The sequence below is a fragment of the Ascaphus truei genome, chromosome 7, assembly GCF_040206685.1.
Source record: "Ascaphus truei isolate aAscTru1 chromosome 7, aAscTru1.hap1, whole genome shotgun sequence".
Classification (NCBI taxonomy): Eukaryota; Metazoa; Chordata; class Amphibia; order Anura; family Ascaphidae; genus Ascaphus; species Ascaphus truei.
The window spans coordinates 99,449,140-99,471,230 of NC_134489.1; the positions used below are offsets into that span (position 1 = coordinate 99,449,140).

The 22,091-nt window shown below is 47.3% G+C and overlaps 2 protein-coding genes across 2 annotated transcripts in view; both read left to right on the plus strand.

Annotated features, from left to right (window-relative positions):
- LOC142498574 (motor neuron and pancreas homeobox protein 1-like) overlaps nucleotides 1-16,602 on the plus strand; it is a 31,323-nt gene extending 14,721 nt beyond the window's left edge. Inside the window, exons 2-3 of the mRNA XM_075606793.1 lie at nucleotides 12,767-12,927; nucleotides 15,547-16,602. Coding sequence (XP_075462908.1) covers nucleotides 12,767-12,927; nucleotides 15,547-15,843 — 458 coding nt within the window. The 3' untranslated portion in view covers nucleotides 15,844-16,602. The remainder of the gene's footprint in view (nucleotides 1-12,766; nucleotides 12,928-15,546) is intronic.
- Nucleotides 16,603-21,428: 4,826 nt separating this feature from the next.
- The window catches only part of CFAP65 (cilia and flagella associated protein 65), a 95,410-nt gene continuing 94,747 nt past the window's right edge, over nucleotides 21,429-22,091 (plus strand). Inside the window, exon 1 of the mRNA XM_075610068.1 lies at nucleotides 21,429-21,568. The gene's annotated coding sequence lies outside the window, so the exon portion shown is untranslated. The remainder of the gene's footprint in view (nucleotides 21,569-22,091) is intronic.

Consider the following 22,091-nt stretch of genomic DNA (forward strand, 5'->3'; position numbering starts at 1 on the left):
TGACTGGAGAATGCCTGGGTGAGACTCAGTGACGGGAGAGTGCCAGGGTGAGCCTCAGTGACTGGAGAGTGCCAGGGTGAGCGTCAGTGACAGGAGAGTGCCAGGGTGAGCGTCAGTGACTGGAGAATGCCAGGGTGAGCATCAGTGACTGGAGAATGCCAGGGTGAGTCTCAGTGACTGGAGAATGCCAGGGTGAGCCTCAGTGACGGGAGAATGCCAGGGTGAGACTCAGTGACTGGAGAATGCCAGGGTGAGACTCAGTGACTGGGGAATGCCAGGGTGAGCCTCAGTGACTGGAGAATGCCAGGGTGAGCCTCAGTAACTTGGGAATGCCAGGGTGAGACTCAGTGACTGGGGAATGCCAAGGTGAGCCTCAGTGACGGGAGAGTGCCAGGGTGAGCCTCAGTGACTGGAGAATGCCAGGGTTAACCTCAGTGACTGGAGAATGCCAGGGTGAGCCTCAGTGACTTGGGAATGCCAGGGTGAGCCTCAGTGATTGGAGAATGCCAGGGTGAGACTCAGTGACGGGAGAATGCCAGGGTGAGCCTCAGTGACTGGAGATGCCAGGGTGAGCCTCAGTGACTGGAGAATGCCAGGGTGAGTCTCGGTGACTAGAGAATGCCAGGGTGAGCCTCGGTTACTGGAGAATGCCAGGGTGAGCCTCAGTGACTGGAGAATGCCAGGGTGAGCCTCAGTGACTGGAGAATGCCAGGGTGAGTCTCAGTGACTGGAGAATGCCAGGGTGAGCCTTAGTGACTGGAGAATGCCAGGGTGAGACTCAGTGCCTGGGGTATGCCAGGGTGAGCCCCAGTGACTGGGGAATGCCAGGGTGAGCCTCAGGGACTGGAGAATGCCAGGTGAGGCTCAGTTACAGGAGAATGCCAGGGTGAGTCTCAGTGACTGGAGAATGCCAGGGTGAGACTCAGTGACTGGAGAATGCCAGGGTGAGACTCAGTGACTGGGGAATGCCAGGGTGTGCGTCAGGGACTGGAGAATGCCAGGGTGAGACTCAGTGACTGGGGAATGCCAGGGTGAGACTCAGTGACGGGAGAATGCCAGGGTGAGACTCAGTGATTGGAGAATGCCAGGGTGAAACTCAGTGACTGGAGAATGCCAGGGTGAGCGTCAGGGACTGGAGAATGCCAGGGTGAGCCTCAGGGACTGGAGAATGCAGGGTGAGCCTCAGTTACAGGAGAATGCCAGGGTGTGACTCAGTGACAGGAGAGTGCCAGGGTGAGCCTCAGTGACGGGAAAGTGCCAGGGTGAGCCTCAGTGATTGGAGAGTGCCAGGGTGAGCCTTAGTGACTGGAGAATGCCAGGGTGAGACTCAGTGCCTGGGGAATGCCAGGGTGAGCCCCAGTGACTTGGGAATGCCAGGGTGAGCCTCAGGGACTGGAGAATGCCAGGGTGAGTCTCAGTGACTGGAGAATGCCAGGGTGAGACTCAGTGACTGGAGAATGCCAGGGTGAGACTCAGTTAGTGGGGAATGCCAGGGTGAGCCTCAGGGACTGGGGAATGCCAGGGTGAACCTCAGTGACTGGGGAATGCCAGGGTGAGCCTCGGTGACAGGAGAATGCCAGGGTGAGACTCAGTGACTGGAGAGTGCCAGGGTGAGACTCAGTGACTGGAGAGTGCCAGGGTGAGACTCAGTGAGCGGAGAATGCCAGTGTGAGCCTCAGTGAGTGGAGAATGCCAGGGTGAGCCTCAGTGAGTGGAGAATGCCAGGGGGAGCCTCAGTGAGTGGAGAATGCCAGGGTGAGACTCAGTGAGTGGAGAATGCCAGGGTGAGCCTCAGTGAGTGGAGAATGCCAGGGTGAGCCTCAGTGACTGGAGAATGCCAGGGTGAGACTCAGTGAGTGGAGAATGCCAGGGTGAGCCTCAGTGAGTGGAGAATGCCAGGGTGAGCCTCAGCGAGTGGAGAATGCCAGGGTGCGCCTCAGTGAGTGGAGAATGCCAGGGTGGGCCTCAGTGACTGGACAATGCCAGGGTGAGACTCAGTGAGTGGAGAATGCCAGGGTGAGCCTCAGTGACTGGAGAATGCCAGGTTGAGACTCAGTGAGTGGAGAATGCCAGGGTGAGCCTCAGTGAGTGGAGAATGCCAGGGTGAGCCTCAGTGACTGGAGAATGCCAGGGTGAGACTCAGTGAGTGGAGAATGCCAGGGTGAGCCTCAGTGAGTGGAGAATGCCAGGGTGAGCCTCAGCGAGTGGAGAATGCCAGGGTGCGCCTCAGTGAGTGGAGAATGCCAGGGTGGGCCTCAGTGACTGGACAATGCCAGGGTGAGACTCAGTGAGTGGAGAATGCCAGGGTGAGCCTCAGTGACTGGAGAATGCCAGGTTGAGACTCAGTGAGTGGAGAATGCCAGGCTGAGCCTCAGTGAGTGGAGAATGCCAGGGTGAGCCTCAGTAAGTGGAGAATGCCAGGGTGAGCCTCAGTGAGAGGAGAATGCCAGGGTGAGACTCAGTGACTGGAGAGTGCCAGGGTGAGACTCAGTGACTGGAGAGTGCCAGGGTGAGACTCAGTGAGCGGAGAATGCCAGTGTGAGCCTCAGTGAGTGGAGAATGCCAGGGTGAGCCTCAGTGAGTGGAGAATGCCAGGGGGAGCCTCAGTGAGTGGAGAATGCCAGGGTGAGACTCAGTGAGTGGAGAATGCCAGGGTGAGCCTCAGTGAGTGGAGAATGCCAGGGTGAGCCTCAGTGACTGGAGAATGCCAGGGTGAGACTCAGTGAGTGGAGAATGCCAGGGTGAGCCTCAGTGAGTGGAGAATGCCAGGGTGAGCCTCAGCGAGTGGAGAATGCCAGGGTGCGCCTCAGTGAGTGGAGAATGCCAGGGTGGGCCTCAGTGACTGGACAATGCCAGGGTGAGACTCAGTGAGTGGAGAATGCCAGGGTGAGCCTCAGTGACTGGAGAATGCCAGGTTGAGACTCAGTGAGTGGAGAATGCCAGGGTGAGCCTCAGTGAGTGGAGAATGCCAGGGTGAGCCTCAGTGACTGGAGAATGCCAGGGTGAGACTCAGTGAGTGGAGAATGCCAGGGTGAGCCTCAGTGAGTGGAGAATGCCAGGGTGAGCCTCAGCGAGTGGAGAATGCCAGGGTGCGCCTCAGTGAGTGGAGAATGCCAGGGTGGGCCTCAGTGACTGGACAATGCCAGGGTGAGACTCAGTGAGTGGAGAATGCCAGGGTGAGCCTCAGTGACTGGAGAATGCCAGGTTGAGACTCAGTGAGTGGAGAATGCCAGGCTGAGCCTCAGTGAGTGGAGAATGCCAGGGTGAGCCTCAGTAAGTGGAGAATGCCAGGGTGAGCCTCAGTGAGAGGAGAATGCCAGGGTGAGACTCAGTGACTGGAGAATGCCAGGGTGAGCCCCAGTGACTGGAGAATGCCAGGGTGAGCCTCAGTAACTGGAGAATGCCAGGGTGAGCCTCAGTGAGTGGAGAATGCCAGGGTGAGCCTCAGTGACTGGAGAATGCCAGGATGAGCCTCAGTAACTGGAGAATGCCAGGGTGAGCCTCAGTGAGTGGAGAATGCCAGGGTGAGCCTCAGTAACTGGAGAATGCCAGGGTGAGCCTCAGTAACTGGAGAATGCCAGGGTGAGTCTCAGTGACTGGAGAATGCCAGGGTGAGTCTCAGTAACTGGAGAATGCCAGGGTGAGCCTCAGTGACTGGAGAATGCCAGGGTGAGCCTCAGGTTCTTTTAGAAAATTGCGCAGATCAAAAATCTGTATTGGTGGAAACGCCCATTTAAGAGTATACATAATAATATAAAGATTATCTAATATGGTATTATTCACAGGTTTGGGACCTATGACCACTCAGTTTGCCCGGTACAGATGTTCTGTGTACTGTGGGCGTGTACTGAATGAACTTTGCGTAGCGAATGTGTAGTGTTACTATAAGTGTCTTTATTTGTTACACATACTGTTTGGTTGATCATTGTGTGATCCATGGACACATTGTGTGATCCATTGGGAACATTGTGTGATCCATTGGGCACATTGTGTGATCCATTCATAGTCAATTTAAGTCAATAGGGAATTTTGGCCCAAACAGCCTGATTGGGTGTAATTCTTCATAGCCTGAAGCATGCCCCAAATTACTGTATAAAATATGACCCATAAAAGGTAAAACCCTAGCTAAACCTGACCTTTTAGGTCTTGATCACCAATCTTTCTCCCTTTGTTAGTGTAACTCTGAATAATTTCTCGTCATCTGTAATTGTCTGTATGGATGATCAACCAAAATTCCATTCCTATATACAGTAACATGAGTCTACTACGTTTTCTGCTGGTTTATCCTAATGTAACGGGTCCTCCCTGTCCCAACCTCATATTGGCCTCCTCAGGGAACTCTCACTCTGGTTACAGGGATTTTGGTGGTTCATACCTGCTGGTAACAGGAGGGCCTGGGTCTCCCGTGATATCATGGGGACAACAGGACAGGCTTCTCTGGGACTGAGCCCGAATTCTTTTCAATGGTGCAGCGCCTCCATCTTGTGCAGCCCCCAGTTGTGTGGGGTGGAGTATCTGCAAGAGAGTTATCTCCCTCTCCTCCCAATATACTCCACTCTCAGGCAGGAGGTAAAACAAAGGGTTCTTTATTGTCCTGATCAATAGCAGTATATGCACAGCACACAGCACTTCTAAAAAGGGTGTTCACCACCAGGATGATTTCTAGACACACTCCTTGTCCAATATAAGATCTGTCCCTTTTCTTTCCCTTACTCCTGTGTGGAGCAAGAGAACATCTCCCCTCTCTCCTAAGGCCACGTCCATAGAAGGACAAGCCGCGCTGAGACGTGCGGACGCTCCGCGCTGAGCCCCGGCATCCTCAATGAGTATGTCTTTAGAGGGGGCTCACACGAGCGTCCGCAGGCGTGCTGACGAGTTGGATTTTTCAGCCGACAGCCAAGCTGTTTTTCAGCACGCTGTCGGCTGAAAACATCCAATCAGCGCGAAGCAGCGTCAACGTCACGGCGCAGTGACGTTGACGTCGGTGCGTCGCGGGCGATTGACGTCACTGCCCTGCCTCCCTCAGCCTCCCCCCGCCTCCCGATCACGCCCGCTGGCTCGTCTGCATGTGCATGAAGTCGCACAGGCTTCAGCAGGCGAGCCTCAGCGTCAGCGCGGTTCAGCACTGCTCCCATCTCTATGGACGCAGCCTAAGGGAGAGCCTTCAGCTTACCAGAGCCCTTGCAGCTTAATTAGAACCCACCATCCTCTTTCTCTGAACTCAGAGGAACCATCTCTCTCAAAGCTAGAGAGGAACCACCAAACAGGAAAAGGTAATCCCTTTAGTGCAGATCCAGTAGTCCCACCCATGTGCCTTTGACTGACACAAGGCATGAGCACTACCTTCTCTGACCAACTGAATCACAGACTGGAGGCATAGCCAGGACAACACTGGAGGCAGCTGCAGACACATCTGAGCCTGTGTGGAGTCTCTGAGTTCCAGGTGGAGCCAGAACGAACCAGCCGCCATACAGATCAGCAGTGAGGAGAGGATCTTGATATCCTACATGTCTGTTTTATCTGCTCCTTTATTCATCTTCATTGGTTTCGTCCATATGCTATTAATTCTTCCCTGATACTTTGCAACGGTTTTCACTTATCACTATTTGCGCCTGTGTTTTTTCTCTCTTGTCTATATTTCCATTACTATTGTGTATAGTATTAACACATTGGCAGCATTTAATGGTACATTGTCTGATTATAGTGTTTTAATTGCGCACTTAGTTATTATATATATATATATATATATATATATATATATATATATATATATATATTTTATATATATATATATATAATTAACAAGAAACAAACATATGCCTAATAGAAGCACTCAAGCGTATCCAAAATAATTAAACGTATTAAAAACAGTATCTAAAGCACACACAACATATTTTAAAAAAAAGTTCTGATGTGAGCCCCTAATACCAAAACTAACTGCCTGAAAAATAAAGTTGATATGCAAAAGAATGAATGTACCTGAAGATGTAACCAAGGCACACAGACAAGTAATTCACTAAACTAATGCATGAAACGTAACACAACTATCTCAATGGTTCCAGGTGAAAGATGTAATTCACCCGTCCCCCTAAAGGCACCGCTGGCCGGTGTAGAAACTCTGTCCTTGGCAAGACATCCCCTGAAAATACACACCTCAGATATGCAATAGGACCAATAAATGTGTGTAGATAATGTATATGGGGTCATATGCCTGTTAATGAAATGTAGAAGGAGAGACAGGTTGAGATCTGTAACTACAAACCCTATATGGAAAAAAGTAAAAATTCCATACTAGTCCGTGAAAAGCAACACAGTGTTTGTAGTGGAAGTCAGATACGTATCCGGATCCTGCGGTGTAGAAAGTCCAGAGGTAATCACTGAAATATTAATACATTTCAATGGCTTTCAGCAAACTGCTTGTCCATCTACATAAGTAAAGCAAAAAGTGAATGAGCACGGAGAATCCTCTCTTCTCCTCTCATAGCGCGCAGTCACAGCAGGTGTCAGTGGGGGATTGAATACACACAAATCCTTGTGTTTTCATGGAGCCTGGCAGTCAGATGGGGGGAACCTCAGCAAACTTTACGAACAGAAACACCCCGACGTACGTTTCGCCGAGTACGTAGCTTCTTCTTGGATATATATATATATGTATGTGTGTTCATGTATGTATGTACAGTATATATATATATACTAAAATAAGCACATATAAGACAGAAAAGAAATATATATATATATTATACATATATTCATATCAGGCAATACGATACCGTGTTGACGAATATCAAAGGCAGCACTCCAAAGGATGGTCAAAAAATAGATTGTAATTTAACAAGACATCATTCCAAGGTTTCGGTCCACGTGCGGGACGTTTATCAAGGGCATCACCTTGATAAAGGTCCCGCACACGGACCGAAAGGTTGGAATGATGTCTTGTTAATTACAATCTATTTTTTGACCAACCTTTGGAGTGCTGCCTTTGATATTCGTCAACACGGTATCGTATTGCCTATTTTACTATACAGGATCTGCACCCACCCTATTGACTGACCTGACGGAGTGCTCACTGTTCCTTGCTATATATTATATATATATCATATTATTTTTTTTAATTTGCAGAATGGTATTTAATAATAGTGTCTTTCATTACTTAGCCGCATACGACGCTACATTTAGCAGAGTTGAACTGTTTGGTTTAATGATTAAAATAATCGCTGAGCAAAGAGCCACAGTTGCCTTTTAGCTTATTGCTTTTCTTCCCTGTCAGTAAAACACGACGCCGCGCGGTATTAACACCAGTTATTAATACGGTTATGATTTCTGTAAACTCTGTTGAAAGAAGATAAGAAATGTTTATTTTTCCAGTTCGCAAAACACTAGTAACCTTTAGGACAAAATCTGAAATAACTGGCCATAAAATGGGTTTTATTATACTTCTTTTTTTATTTGCAAACAAATGTCATATAGAAGAATTTTGTAGCTTTGAATATAAGAGGTACAGCTGCCCTTTGTGACATCCATTTGATGCCTAAATAGGCATCTTTATCCTGCATCTCTTATTGAATTCACTCTGAAAGAAGTCAGGAGGAGTGTTACGATTGGTCGCCTTGGAACTTCATGACTGGCCCCCCGTGCGCTACTGCAGCAGCTCATTTCTCACTTCTCTTGCTCTTTGTGCACTGGCTTGGGATTTGGGAACTGGCGCCACGCACATGTAATCAGGTGCCTCAAATTCTGCAGTTTGTGGCTCAGTTTTTTTCTTTTGTTAAAGTACAAAAGTCAGACACGGCCTGTGCTAACTGGTACACAATATTCTGGTCTCCACAGTGCATTGCGCCATTGAAATACGTCGGTTTTAGGCACGAGAAGGCAGTAGAGACAAGTGAGACAGAAAGGAGACAGCATTGAGCAGATTTAACAAGGTGCGCACAAGTATAAGGTGGTACCCGGAAAGAGCATCAGCGTAGCTTTGAGTCTGGAAAGGGAAGCACAGGGAAAATGGCGGCTGTTTCGTACCGGTGTTCCTGTAGAAGAAAATAGCATGTTTTAGTGGACACATTTTTCCAATGCAAAATGGTTATGAATCCTTCCCAAAGTGATCTGAGAGAGAGAGAGAGAGAGAGAGAGAGAGAGAGAGAGAGAGAGAGAGAGAGAGAGAGAGAGAGAGAGAGAGAGAGAGAGAGAGAGAGAGAGCCAGCACATGAAGCCAGAGATCAGCAGGCAGCTACATGGACAGAGCCAGCCACAGCTAAATTAATAAAGGCCTTAGACTCTGGCAATCAATACAGACAAGCTGTTTTTTTATCAGCTGCCTAATAACTAATGATTGTTCTACAAACAGAAAGAGACACCCAGTTTATATAATTGTTTACACAGTGTTATCTGGCGCACAGTGGAGCAGGTCAGAGTTCAAACACAGCTAAGGACTGCCTGGGAAGGGGAAATTTGCTTGTGCAGGTAAATATTGTCATTAGGTGTGAATCTTATAGGAGTGTATCAAATTCGAAGCATCCAACCATTGTGTGTGTGTGTAGCACTGTGTAGCAATGAAGGTCTTGCATTTCTTTCGTGCTTTATTTGAGGTGGATAAGATTATTGGGGCTTTTAGTCTGGATCTCTTGATGCCTTCTTTACTTTCCTTAATCTTTTCGGACCTGTTCTCTTGCTGGCTTGACATGCCATACAGTTAGGTCTCACGGGAAGCAAAACCACGTCACCGTGTATTGTATATTTATTCCTACACAACAAGGCTCCATTAAATTGTGGGCTCCATATTACGGGCAGGTTTGCCCCTCGAATAACATTGATTTATTGTTGGGTCCTTTAGTACCTGAGTAAAAATGAAGACACTCCCCCAGTTTGTCACCTGATGCCAGTTTGTTAGACGTGGGGCAGCCACCTCCAGTCCTCATGGGCCACCAACTGGTCAGGTTGTAAGGATATCCCTGCTTCAGCACAGATGGCTCAATCAGTGGCTCTGAGCAGTAGCTCACTCTGTGTTGAAGACCCACTGTCCACTCAGGTCTGCAGGATGGGTGCAGGTTAATTACGGAGGATGGACACGGTGTAGCACATTAACGGTGTAAAACTGTCATATTTAATGACTTCAGCTTCATTAGGATTCCTGACTCAGGGACATGCTGGGGGCCTGGGAAATTCTCACAGCAACATGTGCTTTTTTAAGAAGCAGAGCTCTTTAAACACCATTTGCAGAAGCTGCACGGCATATTTACCCATAAAAACAGCAACGGAGAGGTTATCTGTGAAACAATATTGTTCTGTAAAGCAGCAATACTCATTTCCAACGTTGTTTTTATTTTATTTTGTATTATCTGTATATGTAAAGCCTGTGACAAATGTATCATTCTACATCCTTACCTAAGCTGGCAGTCGTTTGGTGCACCTGTTATAAATCTGTCACAATCCTGATTGTGTGCCTAACATAATGGCCGCTTCAGTCAGTGTTAGGCCCGTAATATACTGGGGGCGCGTTGCGCCGCGTGTGCTCGCATGGCAGTTATAGTTGGCTGTGGTTAGCCAGCCTTTGTATGCTAGGGCTGCGCGCGCACGGCAGGGAGCGTGGAGCCGGGCGATAGCGGGGAATTCTGGAAAAGTAAGTATTCGCACCGCTACCGCCGCTGTAATGTATGTATGTGTGTATGTATGCATGCGTGTGTATGTGTGTGTGTGTGTGTGTGTATGCATGTGTGTGTATGTGTATGCATGTGTGTGTGTGTGTGTGTGTGTGTGTGTGTGTGTGTGTGTGTGTGTGTGTGTGTATGCATGTGTGTATGCATGTGTGTGTATGTGTGTGCATGTGTGTGTGTGTGTGTGTGTATGCATGTGTGTGTGCACAATGTTAATAAATAATTTATTCTTATTTTACACAACGTGTCTTTTAAAAAAAAATATATATATAATAAATTAACAACACACAATCTAGATATACATATAAATATATATTCACACACACACACACACACACACACACACACACACACACACACACACACACACACACACACACACACACACACACACACACACACACACACACACACACACACACACACACACACACACACACACACACACTGCAAACCTGTCGCTCCCGGCATCATGCACTGTACACACAAAAAGTGTGCGTCACGTGCACGCACGTTCGCACAGGTGCGCGCACATTCTATAGAACAAGCCTTACTCTGCAGCTACAATGTATCCTTATATTACTAAGGTAACATTATCTATTGTTAAAGTTTGCAGCTCAAAATGCTGGAAACATTGGCAACAAATGATTCCAAACAGGAAAGTGTTGCAAAAAATTAGCACTGCTGGGGAGGTGGGTTAAAACTTGCTATAGAAATCAAATAAAAATGCATTAAAAATGCCATTGAGTCGAATAAAAAAACAAAACAGTGACTAATACCTAATACTACAGAACAGATTTATTAAAAAAAAAAAAAAAAACATAAGATTTCACACGTTTTGCTGCTTTAAGAGAGTAAGTTTAGGTTTCTAAATAAATTGTAAAAAGTAGTGGTACTCTTTACCCTCTTGTATCATGACCTTGACTTCTGTATGTGAATGGAGGGTTTAATCAGCCAAGGTCGCTGTGCATCTTTGTGATCGTCTCTGCCCTGGTGCAGCTCACATGGCCATAGTAAAAAACAGTGGTACAGTGGTTTCAGAAGTGAATAAAGGCTACAAAAACTAAGTGTTGCTAAGTGGTACATCCATATGGGCCATTAATGACTGAGACATGTCAAGGGGGGAGGGGGGAGGGGAGAGGGGGGGTCATGTGTGAAATGAACTAGGGAGATTTTAGATGCGCAAATGAAAAACTCAGAGATCCCCTAGTGCCATCAGACTTTATAACGGCCTGTGCTGCATTTACACGGAGGATTCGGTGGGACAGTCTATCTTACGAGTGGCCAACTCCAATCCTGAAGGGCCACCAACAGGTCAGGTTTTAAGGATATCCCTGCTTCAGCATAAGTGGCTCAGTCGAAGAAGGATTGTTCTCTAAAGTGCTGATTCTGAAAACATTGACACTTTGAAGCAGCCGAGCCAGGTTCAAATCCTGGTGTCCACTCCTTGTGACCTTCAGCAAGTTACGTTATCTCCCAGACGGTTATCTCATGGGGGCAGGGGCGGGGCCTGGGGACATGTTCTGTACATCGCTGGGTACCACTTGCAATATTATAACTTTCAAGCACTTTGAGTCCCATTGGGGAAAAGAGCTATATGAAAGACAGTTTATTCATATTATCTTTATAGTTAAATAAATTCCTGGTAATTAGCTTTACGTTTCTTATCTAGGCAGCAATAAAGTCAGCAGGGGGGAGAGAACTGGGGCATTCCGGCTTTAATCTGCTGTGAACAAAGATAAGGGCATTTTAATGAGCCCCAGATTTGAAAATCGGACGCCCCTCGGCACTGGCCTGTGGAGACCGCCTCCTTGCCGCTGCCCTCCTTCCGAATCGCAGCGTCAAATCACCACCGTGATGTCATGGCGTCGTGTTGCCACAGCAACGAGATGCCGTGTGATGTCACGTTGGTGACGTCTGCGGCGTCATTTCACGCTGCAATTCGGAAGGAGGGCGGCAGCAAGGAGGCGGTCGCTACATGGAAGTGCCTTCCCATCAGGCCCGATAGGGCGGCATTTATATTTGGGGACGGACATTTTTGCCGCCCCCAAATTTTGCCACCGGGGCCTAATGGAAAGTCCGCCACTGGTCCCAGTACTATCCTTCTGCCGAAGCTCAGCAGGGATCAGTCCGGCAGTGTCCACTGCTCTCCACTAATAGAACCCTAACTCTTCCCAATCCAGGCGCACCGCACACTCTCATATCCCCCCCCCCCCCCTCCTGCCTAAAGCACACGAGGCACCTGACTCTTGTCTTGACTCTACCTGTTATTCCATGACTGATTCTTAGGCGTGTAATATAGTGCGCGGGCGTGCGCTACCATGCACGCATGCGTCAATAATAATTGGCTTTGTTCCATAGACGTTTCTATACTTGCCGTGAGCGGTGGCGCGGCAGACCAGGGAAAATACAATAAAATTGTATTTTCGCGCTGCGGCTACGCCACCAACCAATCACAGTGTGGCCTAACGCTGTGACATCAGAGTCCCGCCCCCTAACCGCGCATGTCACCGCTTGCACCCTAACAACTAAACGCGCACGCCACGTACACACGCAACGCCGGGCGCGCGCCCGCTCGCGCAGCAGAGAGGACTATATTACACGCCTTACATGTCAAGCATTAAATGTGCAGAATCTCTTCGTATTCTGCTATAGGGCTGAAGGTGCGGCTCAGTGAGTACTGACTCTGATAACAACTGAGTTCCAGACGAACCTGGTCCAAACCCATTGTCAGCTCCTTGTGACCTTGGGCAAATCACTTTGCCTCGGCACCAAAAGCATCGAGTGTAAACTTATCTGAGCGGTGTCTGTAAAAAATCCTCTGTACAATGCTGCTTACCATGCACATACTGTCATTTTGAAGTGCTTTGAGTCCCAATGGGACTTTCTTTTAATGAAATATATTTGATGAATATATACATTTTTTAAAAATAAGTTATTATTCTCCCAAACACACAGATGTCGGAGTAAGGAAGTGAAGAGCATGTAACCCACGCTGCTTTTCTTTTGGGAATGGCCGCCCTGAGCTTGTGCCGGCTGTGTTGGGAAATCCGACACGATAAGGTTATGTTGGAAAAAATACCGTTATTAAGAACCATGTCTCTTTTTGTTGTCCACAGGCTCGGCTCAGCCCGGCCTGTTGGGGAAATGCAGGCGCCCGCGCACTGCCTTCACCAGCCAGCAACTTCTTGAGCTGGAAAATCAATTTAAAGTCAACAAGTACCTGTCGCGACCCAAACGCTTTGAGGTGTCTACTTCCCTCATGCTGACCGAGACACAGGTGAGTGTGACATGGGCTGTGCAGAGTTCTGTCTAGGAAACCTTCTCAGTACTGGGACCCCCCAACACCCCCAACATCAGGTTTTTAGGATATCCCAGCTTCAGCACAGGTGGCTCAGTCAGAGGCTTAGTCAAAGACTGAGCCTCTGATTGAGCCACCTGTGCTGAATCAGGGACTATTAGAGCCACCTGTGCTGAAGCAGGGACTGATAGAGCCACCTGTGCTGAAGCAGAGACTAAACCACCTGTATTGAAGCAGGCATCTCCTGAAAACCTGACCTGTTGGTGGACCTTGAGGACTAGAGTTGGCGAGCCCCCTGTAGAGCCCCAATGAGGAACAATGAAGAGGTGTGTATACACAACCACGTGTCGGCCACCAAGGGAGATTTGGAATTGAGTTCGAATACACCTCCCAATCCATTCAAGTCAGCGGGCTGTATGGGGCCCCCAGCTCCAGCAGGTGCCTTGCGGCAGAAAACCTGCTTAGTAAATATGGGCCTATATCTATAATTAGAATAGAAGAATGATACAATATTTCAACAAAAAACTCAGAGATATGGAAGTGGGGAAGGAAGGAGGGAGGGGGGTGGGCAGTTCTGAAATAGGCATGGTATTGATGCCAATGTCTGATGGGCAGTGCAGGGCAGTGTGACTGGCAAAGTCAGTTGTGTATTGGGGGGTCATTGAGTGTTTATTGGGAGGGGGGATTATTGAGTGTGCGGAGTCCAGGGGAGGATATTGAGTGTGAGGAGAGGGAGAGGAGTGAGAGAAATACATGGGGGTGGGGGGGAGGGAGAGGATGAGAGAGGGGAGTGTGAGAAGGGGGGAGAGAAATAGAGGGGGGTGATAGACTGAGAGAGAGCGAGGGGGGGTGAGAAGGGGGAAGTGTAAGAGAAAGAGAAGCAAGGCCGCAGGGTACCTGGCGGAAATTCTAGTCCTGGGCCCCAGCAAAGCTGTTGGCTGCCCTGCCTGGCCCAGAACCCCCAAAATCTAGAGCAGTGTTCCTCTAGTCTAGATTAGTTTGCTATGTAATGCCGCTTCATTCTATTTGAAAAGCAGCTCTGCCCTCTTGTGGTTACCAGGGGGATTCTCTAAAGGTTCCTCTCAGGTCCCAGCTGAGTAATTATGATCATTCTTTATGGTATGAGGAAACAAATATTTCTATTACCCATGTGCTAAAATATTACTCATCTATGTTACAATCTCAAATATCTATGTACTTCATTAGGGTTTTACTGCATCTTAAAATGTATTATTTATTTGTTTGCGTAATTTACTGCTTAGGATACTTTTAAAACATATAGGACACCTACAAGCTCATATTGAATCCCCAAAATAACCCCATTATATATATAAGCATATAAGTGTCACAGAAGAGTGCTACTGAGCATGGCAATATATAGACCATTTTATTTAATAGATATCTATACATATATACAGTGTTCGACAAACCTATACATTTGCACGCCCCGGGCGAGTGGATTTAACATCGTGGTGAGCTCCTATTGGCCCAATCAGCACACTTGTAGTACTAGGTGGCGAGTAGATTTTTTTGTTCGGCGAGTAGATTTTTTGGTGATTTGTCGACCACTGCATATATATATTTAGGCACTGTACCGTGTATAAGTTTCACTGGATGTGCACTGAGCTCTGTCTGTGTTTAATGTTCTGTCTCTGGTTTTAAATATGTATTGCCATGCTCAGTAGCACTCCTCTGTGACACTTATATGCTTATATATATGTTGTGGTTATTTTGGAGGTTCAATATGAGCTTGTAGGTGTCCTGTATGTTTTACAATTCTTGTTCAGCTGGTCTTGGCTGATTGGAGGGTGGCTCCTCCTACCTAATTGAAGCGCACCCCCTCCCACATTTAAATGGTTAAAAGCTCACTCCATTGCATCTCCCATTCTCAGGGGAACTTGCTTGCTTGCAGTTTGATTGTGACAAATCTAATACAGAGTGCTTTTCCTGGTAATGTACAGGTTAATAAGAGCTTCAATCAGACTTAGAACTATGCAACTAATTTTGACAGATTTATTATAAATCATTCTTCCTGGTAATGCACAGGTTATTAAGAATTTATATTAGTGTTAGGTACCCTTAAGATGTGGTCTGCCGTGTAGTGGCTCAAGGGCTTACAATACTTTGGCCAAAATGTTAAACTAAAAGACCATTTTATTTAATAGATATCTATACATATATATTTAGGCACTGTACCGTGTATAAGTTTCACTGGATGTGCACTGAGCTCTTTCTGTGTTTCATGTTCTGTCTCTGGTTTTAAATAGGATACTTTTAGCCAGTTTTGATTCCTTACACGAGTCTTCGCAGTCCTACTTAACTACATATATTGCACGATGCTGTGGAATACATGAGCACCTATTGTAGTTGTTATAATTTGAAAACGTAACACTTGATCAGCGCACGTGTGCACTATATTACAGGCCTTACACTCATTTCTGAAAGGGACAGCACTTTTCTGTCTCATTGCCATAAGTGACGAGTAGCTTATAATATTTGTGCCCCCACTTCAATCATTGGGCCTCTCACAGATTGTAGGGACCTAATATACTGTACATCAGTAAGTGAACCTGCTTCTCACCCCCAATCTTTCCCCAGGTGAAGATCTGGTTCCAGAACCGCAGGATGAAGTGGAAGAGGAGCCGCAAAGCCAAAGAACAGGGACCGTCTGGCCAAGGCGACAAGCAGCGAGGTGGAGGAAAGATGCCAACCAAAGAAGTTCAGGACCCAGAAGAAGAGGAGGATGAGGATGAGGAGGAAGAGGAGGACGGAGACTTGCACAGGCCAGATAGGACCACGGACATCTTAAGGCATGCTTCCCAGCTGGCCTACAGTCCAGAGTCTTTGTGCTCGGAGGAAGAGGAGAGCCCCACTGTCCCCGGAGAGATGGACTGAGGGGGGCGCCCAAGCCCACGTTTATTTATTTATCACAGACTATAATAGCCTCCGCTCTTTGGTGGGGGTCAGAGACATAACATTGCTATTTAATTTATACGTATTTAACTCCTAATTATCTGTGGGGGATCTGGGGACGGGGTTAGGGATATGGACGTTGTGTGTTTTCCGATGGTTAAAAGGCTAATAATATGATGGGAAAAGTGTTGTTACTCACAGCAAAAACGAACCCCATGGAGTTGAACATCACGGAATTACCTTTGTGATTACCATTCAGTCTGGCTGTGTTAAATGGAATCAGTGATACCTTTAGGACGTAGGTGGGCAACTCCAGTCCTCAAGAGCCCCCAACAGGTCAGGTTTTCAGGTTATCCCTGCTTCAGCACAGGTGGCTCAGTCGAAGACTGAGCCTCTGATTGAGCCACCAGTGCTGGAGCAGGGACTGATTGAGCCACCTGTGCTGAAACAGGGATATCCTGAAAACCTGACCTGTTCAGGGCCCTTGATGACTGGAATTGCCCACCCCTGCTTTAGGAATACTTTGCAGCAGCGTCTCACTGCCTCTACTAACAATGTGCTATTATGTGCTAAACCCAAACCTGGGTCCCTATGAAGATTAAGCTATGGGATGTAGTACCTCTAGGAACGCCTTGCTCTCCCAAATCTAGAGCATAGGAAGAATAATAGGTATTACAACGTGCAAAACACAACTTGTTACCATTAGAAATGCAGCAGATGCTATAAAGGGCTTCCATCAAATACAACATGGGGGTGGGGGCGGTGGGGAGGGGGGAGCGAGAATGGAAGGACGTCAAAGATTTAAATTGTGCACCTTGATGTGCGGTGACAGCTTTAATTTGCAAAGTACAAGCATTAAAGTGATGGATGGAGTGCTGTAATAATGTAATTCCTGCAGTGAGTGCTGGCCTGCGGAGCTGTTCCGGAGGACCTGCAGTGGCTGCGCTTTTTATTTATGGTTCTTCTTGGGGGATACGGGCACTGGTCCCAGTTCTGCTGCTCACTCTTCGCCCACTGATTTATTGCACCCTTGGTGCATGACTCACGGTGTATACACAGACTGATCTCATTAGAGGTTCATTAATCCCACTTATCCCTTACACTTCCACATTATTCCCACTCTCCCTTTATGAAATACACCTGCCATGTCCCACGCACTGATTTCAACATCTGAAGAGCAAAAGAGGTAAAGGGCAAGGGCATCAAAACCAGGGCTCGCCAATGATTTTTTGATAGAGATCCATTGTCAACTTGACTCTATAGGGTCCAGGCAATCAGGCAAATAACTGAGCCCATTTCTCCAGTACAGTGCTAAGCCGGGAGGAGAAGAGGAGGAACCTGCCCAGAGACCCCCTTAGGGACCAGGAAAACTGCCCTTGATTGAGTTCTGCATCTGGGACAGAGTTTGCTATTTGATTAGCTCTGCACCATAGTGGGAGACAGCTATGTATAACCACTTAACCAGTGAGCCACCCATGTCTCACCATTAGGTTGTAATCTCCGTGCCAATAAACTGTGAACCAGGAATCAAGGATGACTATTTTGTCCTGCTTGCCCACTTCTCAAAATTAGACTGTTAGCTCTTTGGGTCAGGAAATAGTTGTGCCTGTATCATTCTGCCTGGCGTAGAGCTGTGTATGCTGGCAGCACTATGGAAAATAAGAAAAACGAATAATTCTGAAAATAAATTCCTGTTTACTAATAATAAATCTCTTAAAATTGCACCATTCTGTTTATGCTGCTAATGTTCTGTTCTTGCAACCACCATGAATGTGCTGAGGGACTTGCAGGACATAAACTGTGGGCCTGTGTACTAAGAGTTGCAAACGCTGTTGTTGGTGCAAGTCGGTGCAGGGAAATGTCATTATAAATTGCATGTGTAATTATGTACTAACCTGAAATTCCCTATCTGTTCCATCTGCATCAACAATCATTTTTTTTAGGCGTACTGATGTTACTGGTATGTACTAAAAAAATAATGTTTCTATGTGGCAGAAAAATAGGAGAAACGACGTGAAGCCTAAAAAGACTGTTTATGCTGTCAGCACAGAATTCAGTTTACTGTCAACCCAAATTTGACACAGCATGGATGTTTTATTATATGCTGTAGCTTAACAAAATTTAATATTGTAGGTCAGTGGCTTGCAACCTTTTTTTAGTTAAGGACCACTATAATTATATTGTGAGATTCTGAGGAACCCCAAACCTCTCTAATAGCGCGTCTCAAATGAGATGCATTGTAAGGAACCCCAACCCTCTCTAATAGCGTGTCTGAAATCCGATGCATTATAAGGATCCCCAACCCTCTCTAATAGCGCGTCTGAGATCAGATGCATTATAAGGAACCCCAACCCTCTCAAATAGCGCGTCTGAGATCAGATGCATTGTAAGGAACCCCAACCCTCTCTAATAGCAATCAGATGCATTGTAAGGAACCCCAACCCTCTCTAATAGCGCACCTGAAATCAGCATTGTAAGGAACCCCGACCCTCTGTAATAGCGTGTCTGAGATCAGATGCATTATAAGGATCCCCAACCCTCTCTAAAAGCGCGTCTGAGATCAGATGCATTATAAGGATCCCCAACCCTCTCTAATAGCGTGTCTGAGATCAGATGCATTGTAAGGAACCCCAACCCTCTCTAATAGCGTGTCTGAGATCAGATGCATTGTAAGGAACCCCAACCCTCTCTAATAGCGTGTCTGAGATCAGATGCATTGTAAGGAACCCCAACCCTCTCTAATAGCGCGTCTGAGATCAGATGCATTGTAAGGAACCCCAACCCTCTCTAATAGCGTGTCTGATATCAGATACATTGTAAGGAACCCCAACCCTCTCTAGTAGCGCATCTGATATCAGATGCATTGTAAGGAACCCCAACCCTCTCTAATAGCGCGTCTGAGATCAGATGCATTGTAAGGAACCCCAACCCTGTCTAATATTGTGTCTGAGATCAGATGCATTGTAAGGAACCCCAACTCTCTCTAATAGCGCGTCTGAGATCAGATGCATTGTATTATATGTATGTATATATGCATAATTTTTTAATTTCAAGTTTAAAAAAAATGATTTTACAAAGCAATGAATCCCCTCCCGTTACCGTACGAAATATATCACTGGCACGTCTTCTGAATGTTGTAGGCTTGTGTGGCAGCAAAAGGGTTAATGAACATAGCCACTCAAAAAAATAAGCTAATACCGGTTAGCGACAGGCGAAATTTTTCACATGTGGTTCGCAAGAGTTTTGCGAAAGATCACAGCGCTCAATAGGTTCGCCCATTTGGCCACTTTTTTCATCAGAGTTTAGCAACAGCGGCACTATATAAAAGGTCACGTGACCTTCATTTAGGATCACGTGACTTGCAAATTGGCTTTCAAAAGGCAGATTTCTCCTGGCTTGCGAACATGTATGAATCTTTAGTTATATAGCGCCATTAATGTATGTAGCCGGGACCCCTTTTTACCACCAATTGTTGTTGTGGGGTGGGAGATGCTGCACTTAGGCAACGCTCCGATATCGGAGGTTCCGCGTAGAGGGAGCCGCCATGTTAAGGTTGGCGCAGGCGCAGAGCTGGCTGTAGGAGGAAGGGAGAAGGAGCTCCGGTGTAGGGAGGCCCCTACCTAGGTCCCATACCCCAGGCCCAGTTAGGCCCTGAGCGCCAGTAGTGTGAAGCTGAGTTAGGGACTGGCCATGGATAGGTTCCGGATTCCCTTACTGTTGTGTAATCTCTACCGGGACAGTTCTAAGTCGGCGGGAGGTCTGGGCTCAGACCCCGCTACCGAGTTGCTGCGTGTCTGGGTGGGATCGCCCCGTACAACTACGGGTGACGTCATCTAGACCCACACCGATCCTTTGTGAAGACTGTTGCAGGACCGGGTACTGGAGTGCCCGGCAGGTAAACGTCAAGTGCACCAACGATACCATCATTCACTCAGGACACGGTGGCTGCGCAGTCACATACATATACATTCACTGTCTCACTTGAGGGTGGGGGACTTATTCAAGGAGGGAACTGAACACGGGGTGGGACCACCTGGTGAAGGGAGGGGGAGAGTGAGCGTTCGGCGAGACGCTGAGTTTAGTGTCTCCTCAAAGAGGGACACCTGTTGCTGATAGAATAAGAGAGAGGTTGTGTCATTGTGTTCATGCCAGTAAAGTTAATTGGTTAGTTATATCGCTGTGTGAGTGTGTTAATGTACATAAGGTCCTGCGAAGAACCACTTCCCCTCTGGTGGAAGCTGTCGCAGGTGGAGGCGCTGCACCAAGTCATAAGTATTGCGCGTACCCCAGGCTCTCCGTGGCAGAGGCTCAGGCCCTGTGAGCCTACAGGTAATAAATACAGCATATGGTAGTGATCTGTGTTCGCTAGGAACCAGGGCTACATGTACATAGCGCTTCACAGCAGTAATACACGTGACATAATCATATAAATAACAAATAATACTAATAATACATAATGGGAATAAGTGACATTTAGGAAAAGGAGTCCCTGCTCCGAAGAGCTAACAATCTAATTTAAAAAAAAATGTATTATAAAAATGTATTTATAAAATGTTTTACCAGGAAGTAATACATTGAGAGTTACCTCTAGTTTTCAAGTATGTCCTGGGCACAGAGTTATTGATGACAATAAATGATTACATTAAATGAACAGCGGTTATACATTATATACAAGACATAGCATGCACAGTAACAGATAATATATATTATAGGCGTATGTAACAGTTACAGACCAGATTCAAAAGTGAGACAGCTTTAGTTTTGAAATAACTTATACTGGGGGTGGCTGTGAGAGTCTCCGGTAGACTGTTCCAGTTTTGGGGTGCACGGTAAGAGAAGGAGGAGCGGCCGGATACTTTGCTGAACCTTGGGACCATGAACAGTCTTTTGGAGTCTGATCTCAGATGGTAATCGGTAAGTGGGAAGAACGTACAGAGACAGTAGGAAGGTATTCTGGTAAGTGCGTTTGCGAGGGGCCACCATGCCGGGATTCAGAAAGTTTTGCACATCCTTACTCTCCAATTATGTTATTTGCACGTGCGTCCTTGCGTTGAACTGTTCATATGAAGCTCCCACAAGTAACATGTGAAAAAGCCTTTCTGCTAAAGGTGCAGTCCCCCTAAGGACCAACGTGAAGTACGTGCCCTGACAATGCTCTGCAGGCCCCCAAAGGTACATTATATGAAACCCTTTATAAAAACTCTTATATGCTGAGAGATGAGCTGTCTGTGATACGGTCCCCATATAGCAGGGGCGCTGTCTGATTATCAGCTGAAAATATATAATTTCTATTTCGTTACAATAATAATAATTTTCTCCCTGATAAACGTTCCCTTATCACAATGGAAGATAAGGAGACTTCTCTTGTGTTATTATGACACACCCAGACTCATGGATAAGTATTATGATGTGGTCCCTGTATTTGCTAGCCTGAGGCTCTGACTGAGTGCACAGCCCACAATCTCTCAGCTCTCTCTCTCTGTTACATGATCAGCTTCGCCTTGCGGAGGGTTTTGACCCTTCGCGGCTGCCGTGGTTGCTAAGGAACACTCACAGACTCACACACACACACACTGGACGGGGCGCGTCTCGTTACCAAGGCGACGGGAGCATGGCTGCTGTGGTGCTGCGGGATCCGTGAACCAAGGGGAGTGGGCTCGGTGCTGGGGGGGAGAGTCAGCCGGTACAGGAGAGTGGTATGCAGATGGTGAGGAGGAGTGGGGGACGTTAGACCTGGGATTGTAGGGAATGAAGGGGCTGTAGAGCTGTAACTGCCCTGTCACCCGCAGGCCACACACACACACACACACACACACACACACACACACACACACACACACACACACACACACACACACACACACACACACACACACACACACACACACACACACACACACACACACACCACACACACCAACCACACTGCCCTGACATGGAGATAGGAGGGGTGCCCACCTACCTACCCACCCCCTCCCTGACATAGTGATAGGTGGTGGGGTGCCCACCTCGCTCACTCACCCCCTCCCTGACAGTGATAGGAGGGGTACCCACCTCACTCACCTACCTCCCTGACATAGTGATAGGAAGCCTACCCACCTGCCTACCTACCCACCTCCCTCCCTACCCACCTACCTCTCTGACATGGTAGGAGGAGTACTCACCCACCTCCCTGACAAGGTGATAGGAGGGCTACCCACCCACCTACCTGACTCACCTCCCTCTGCACC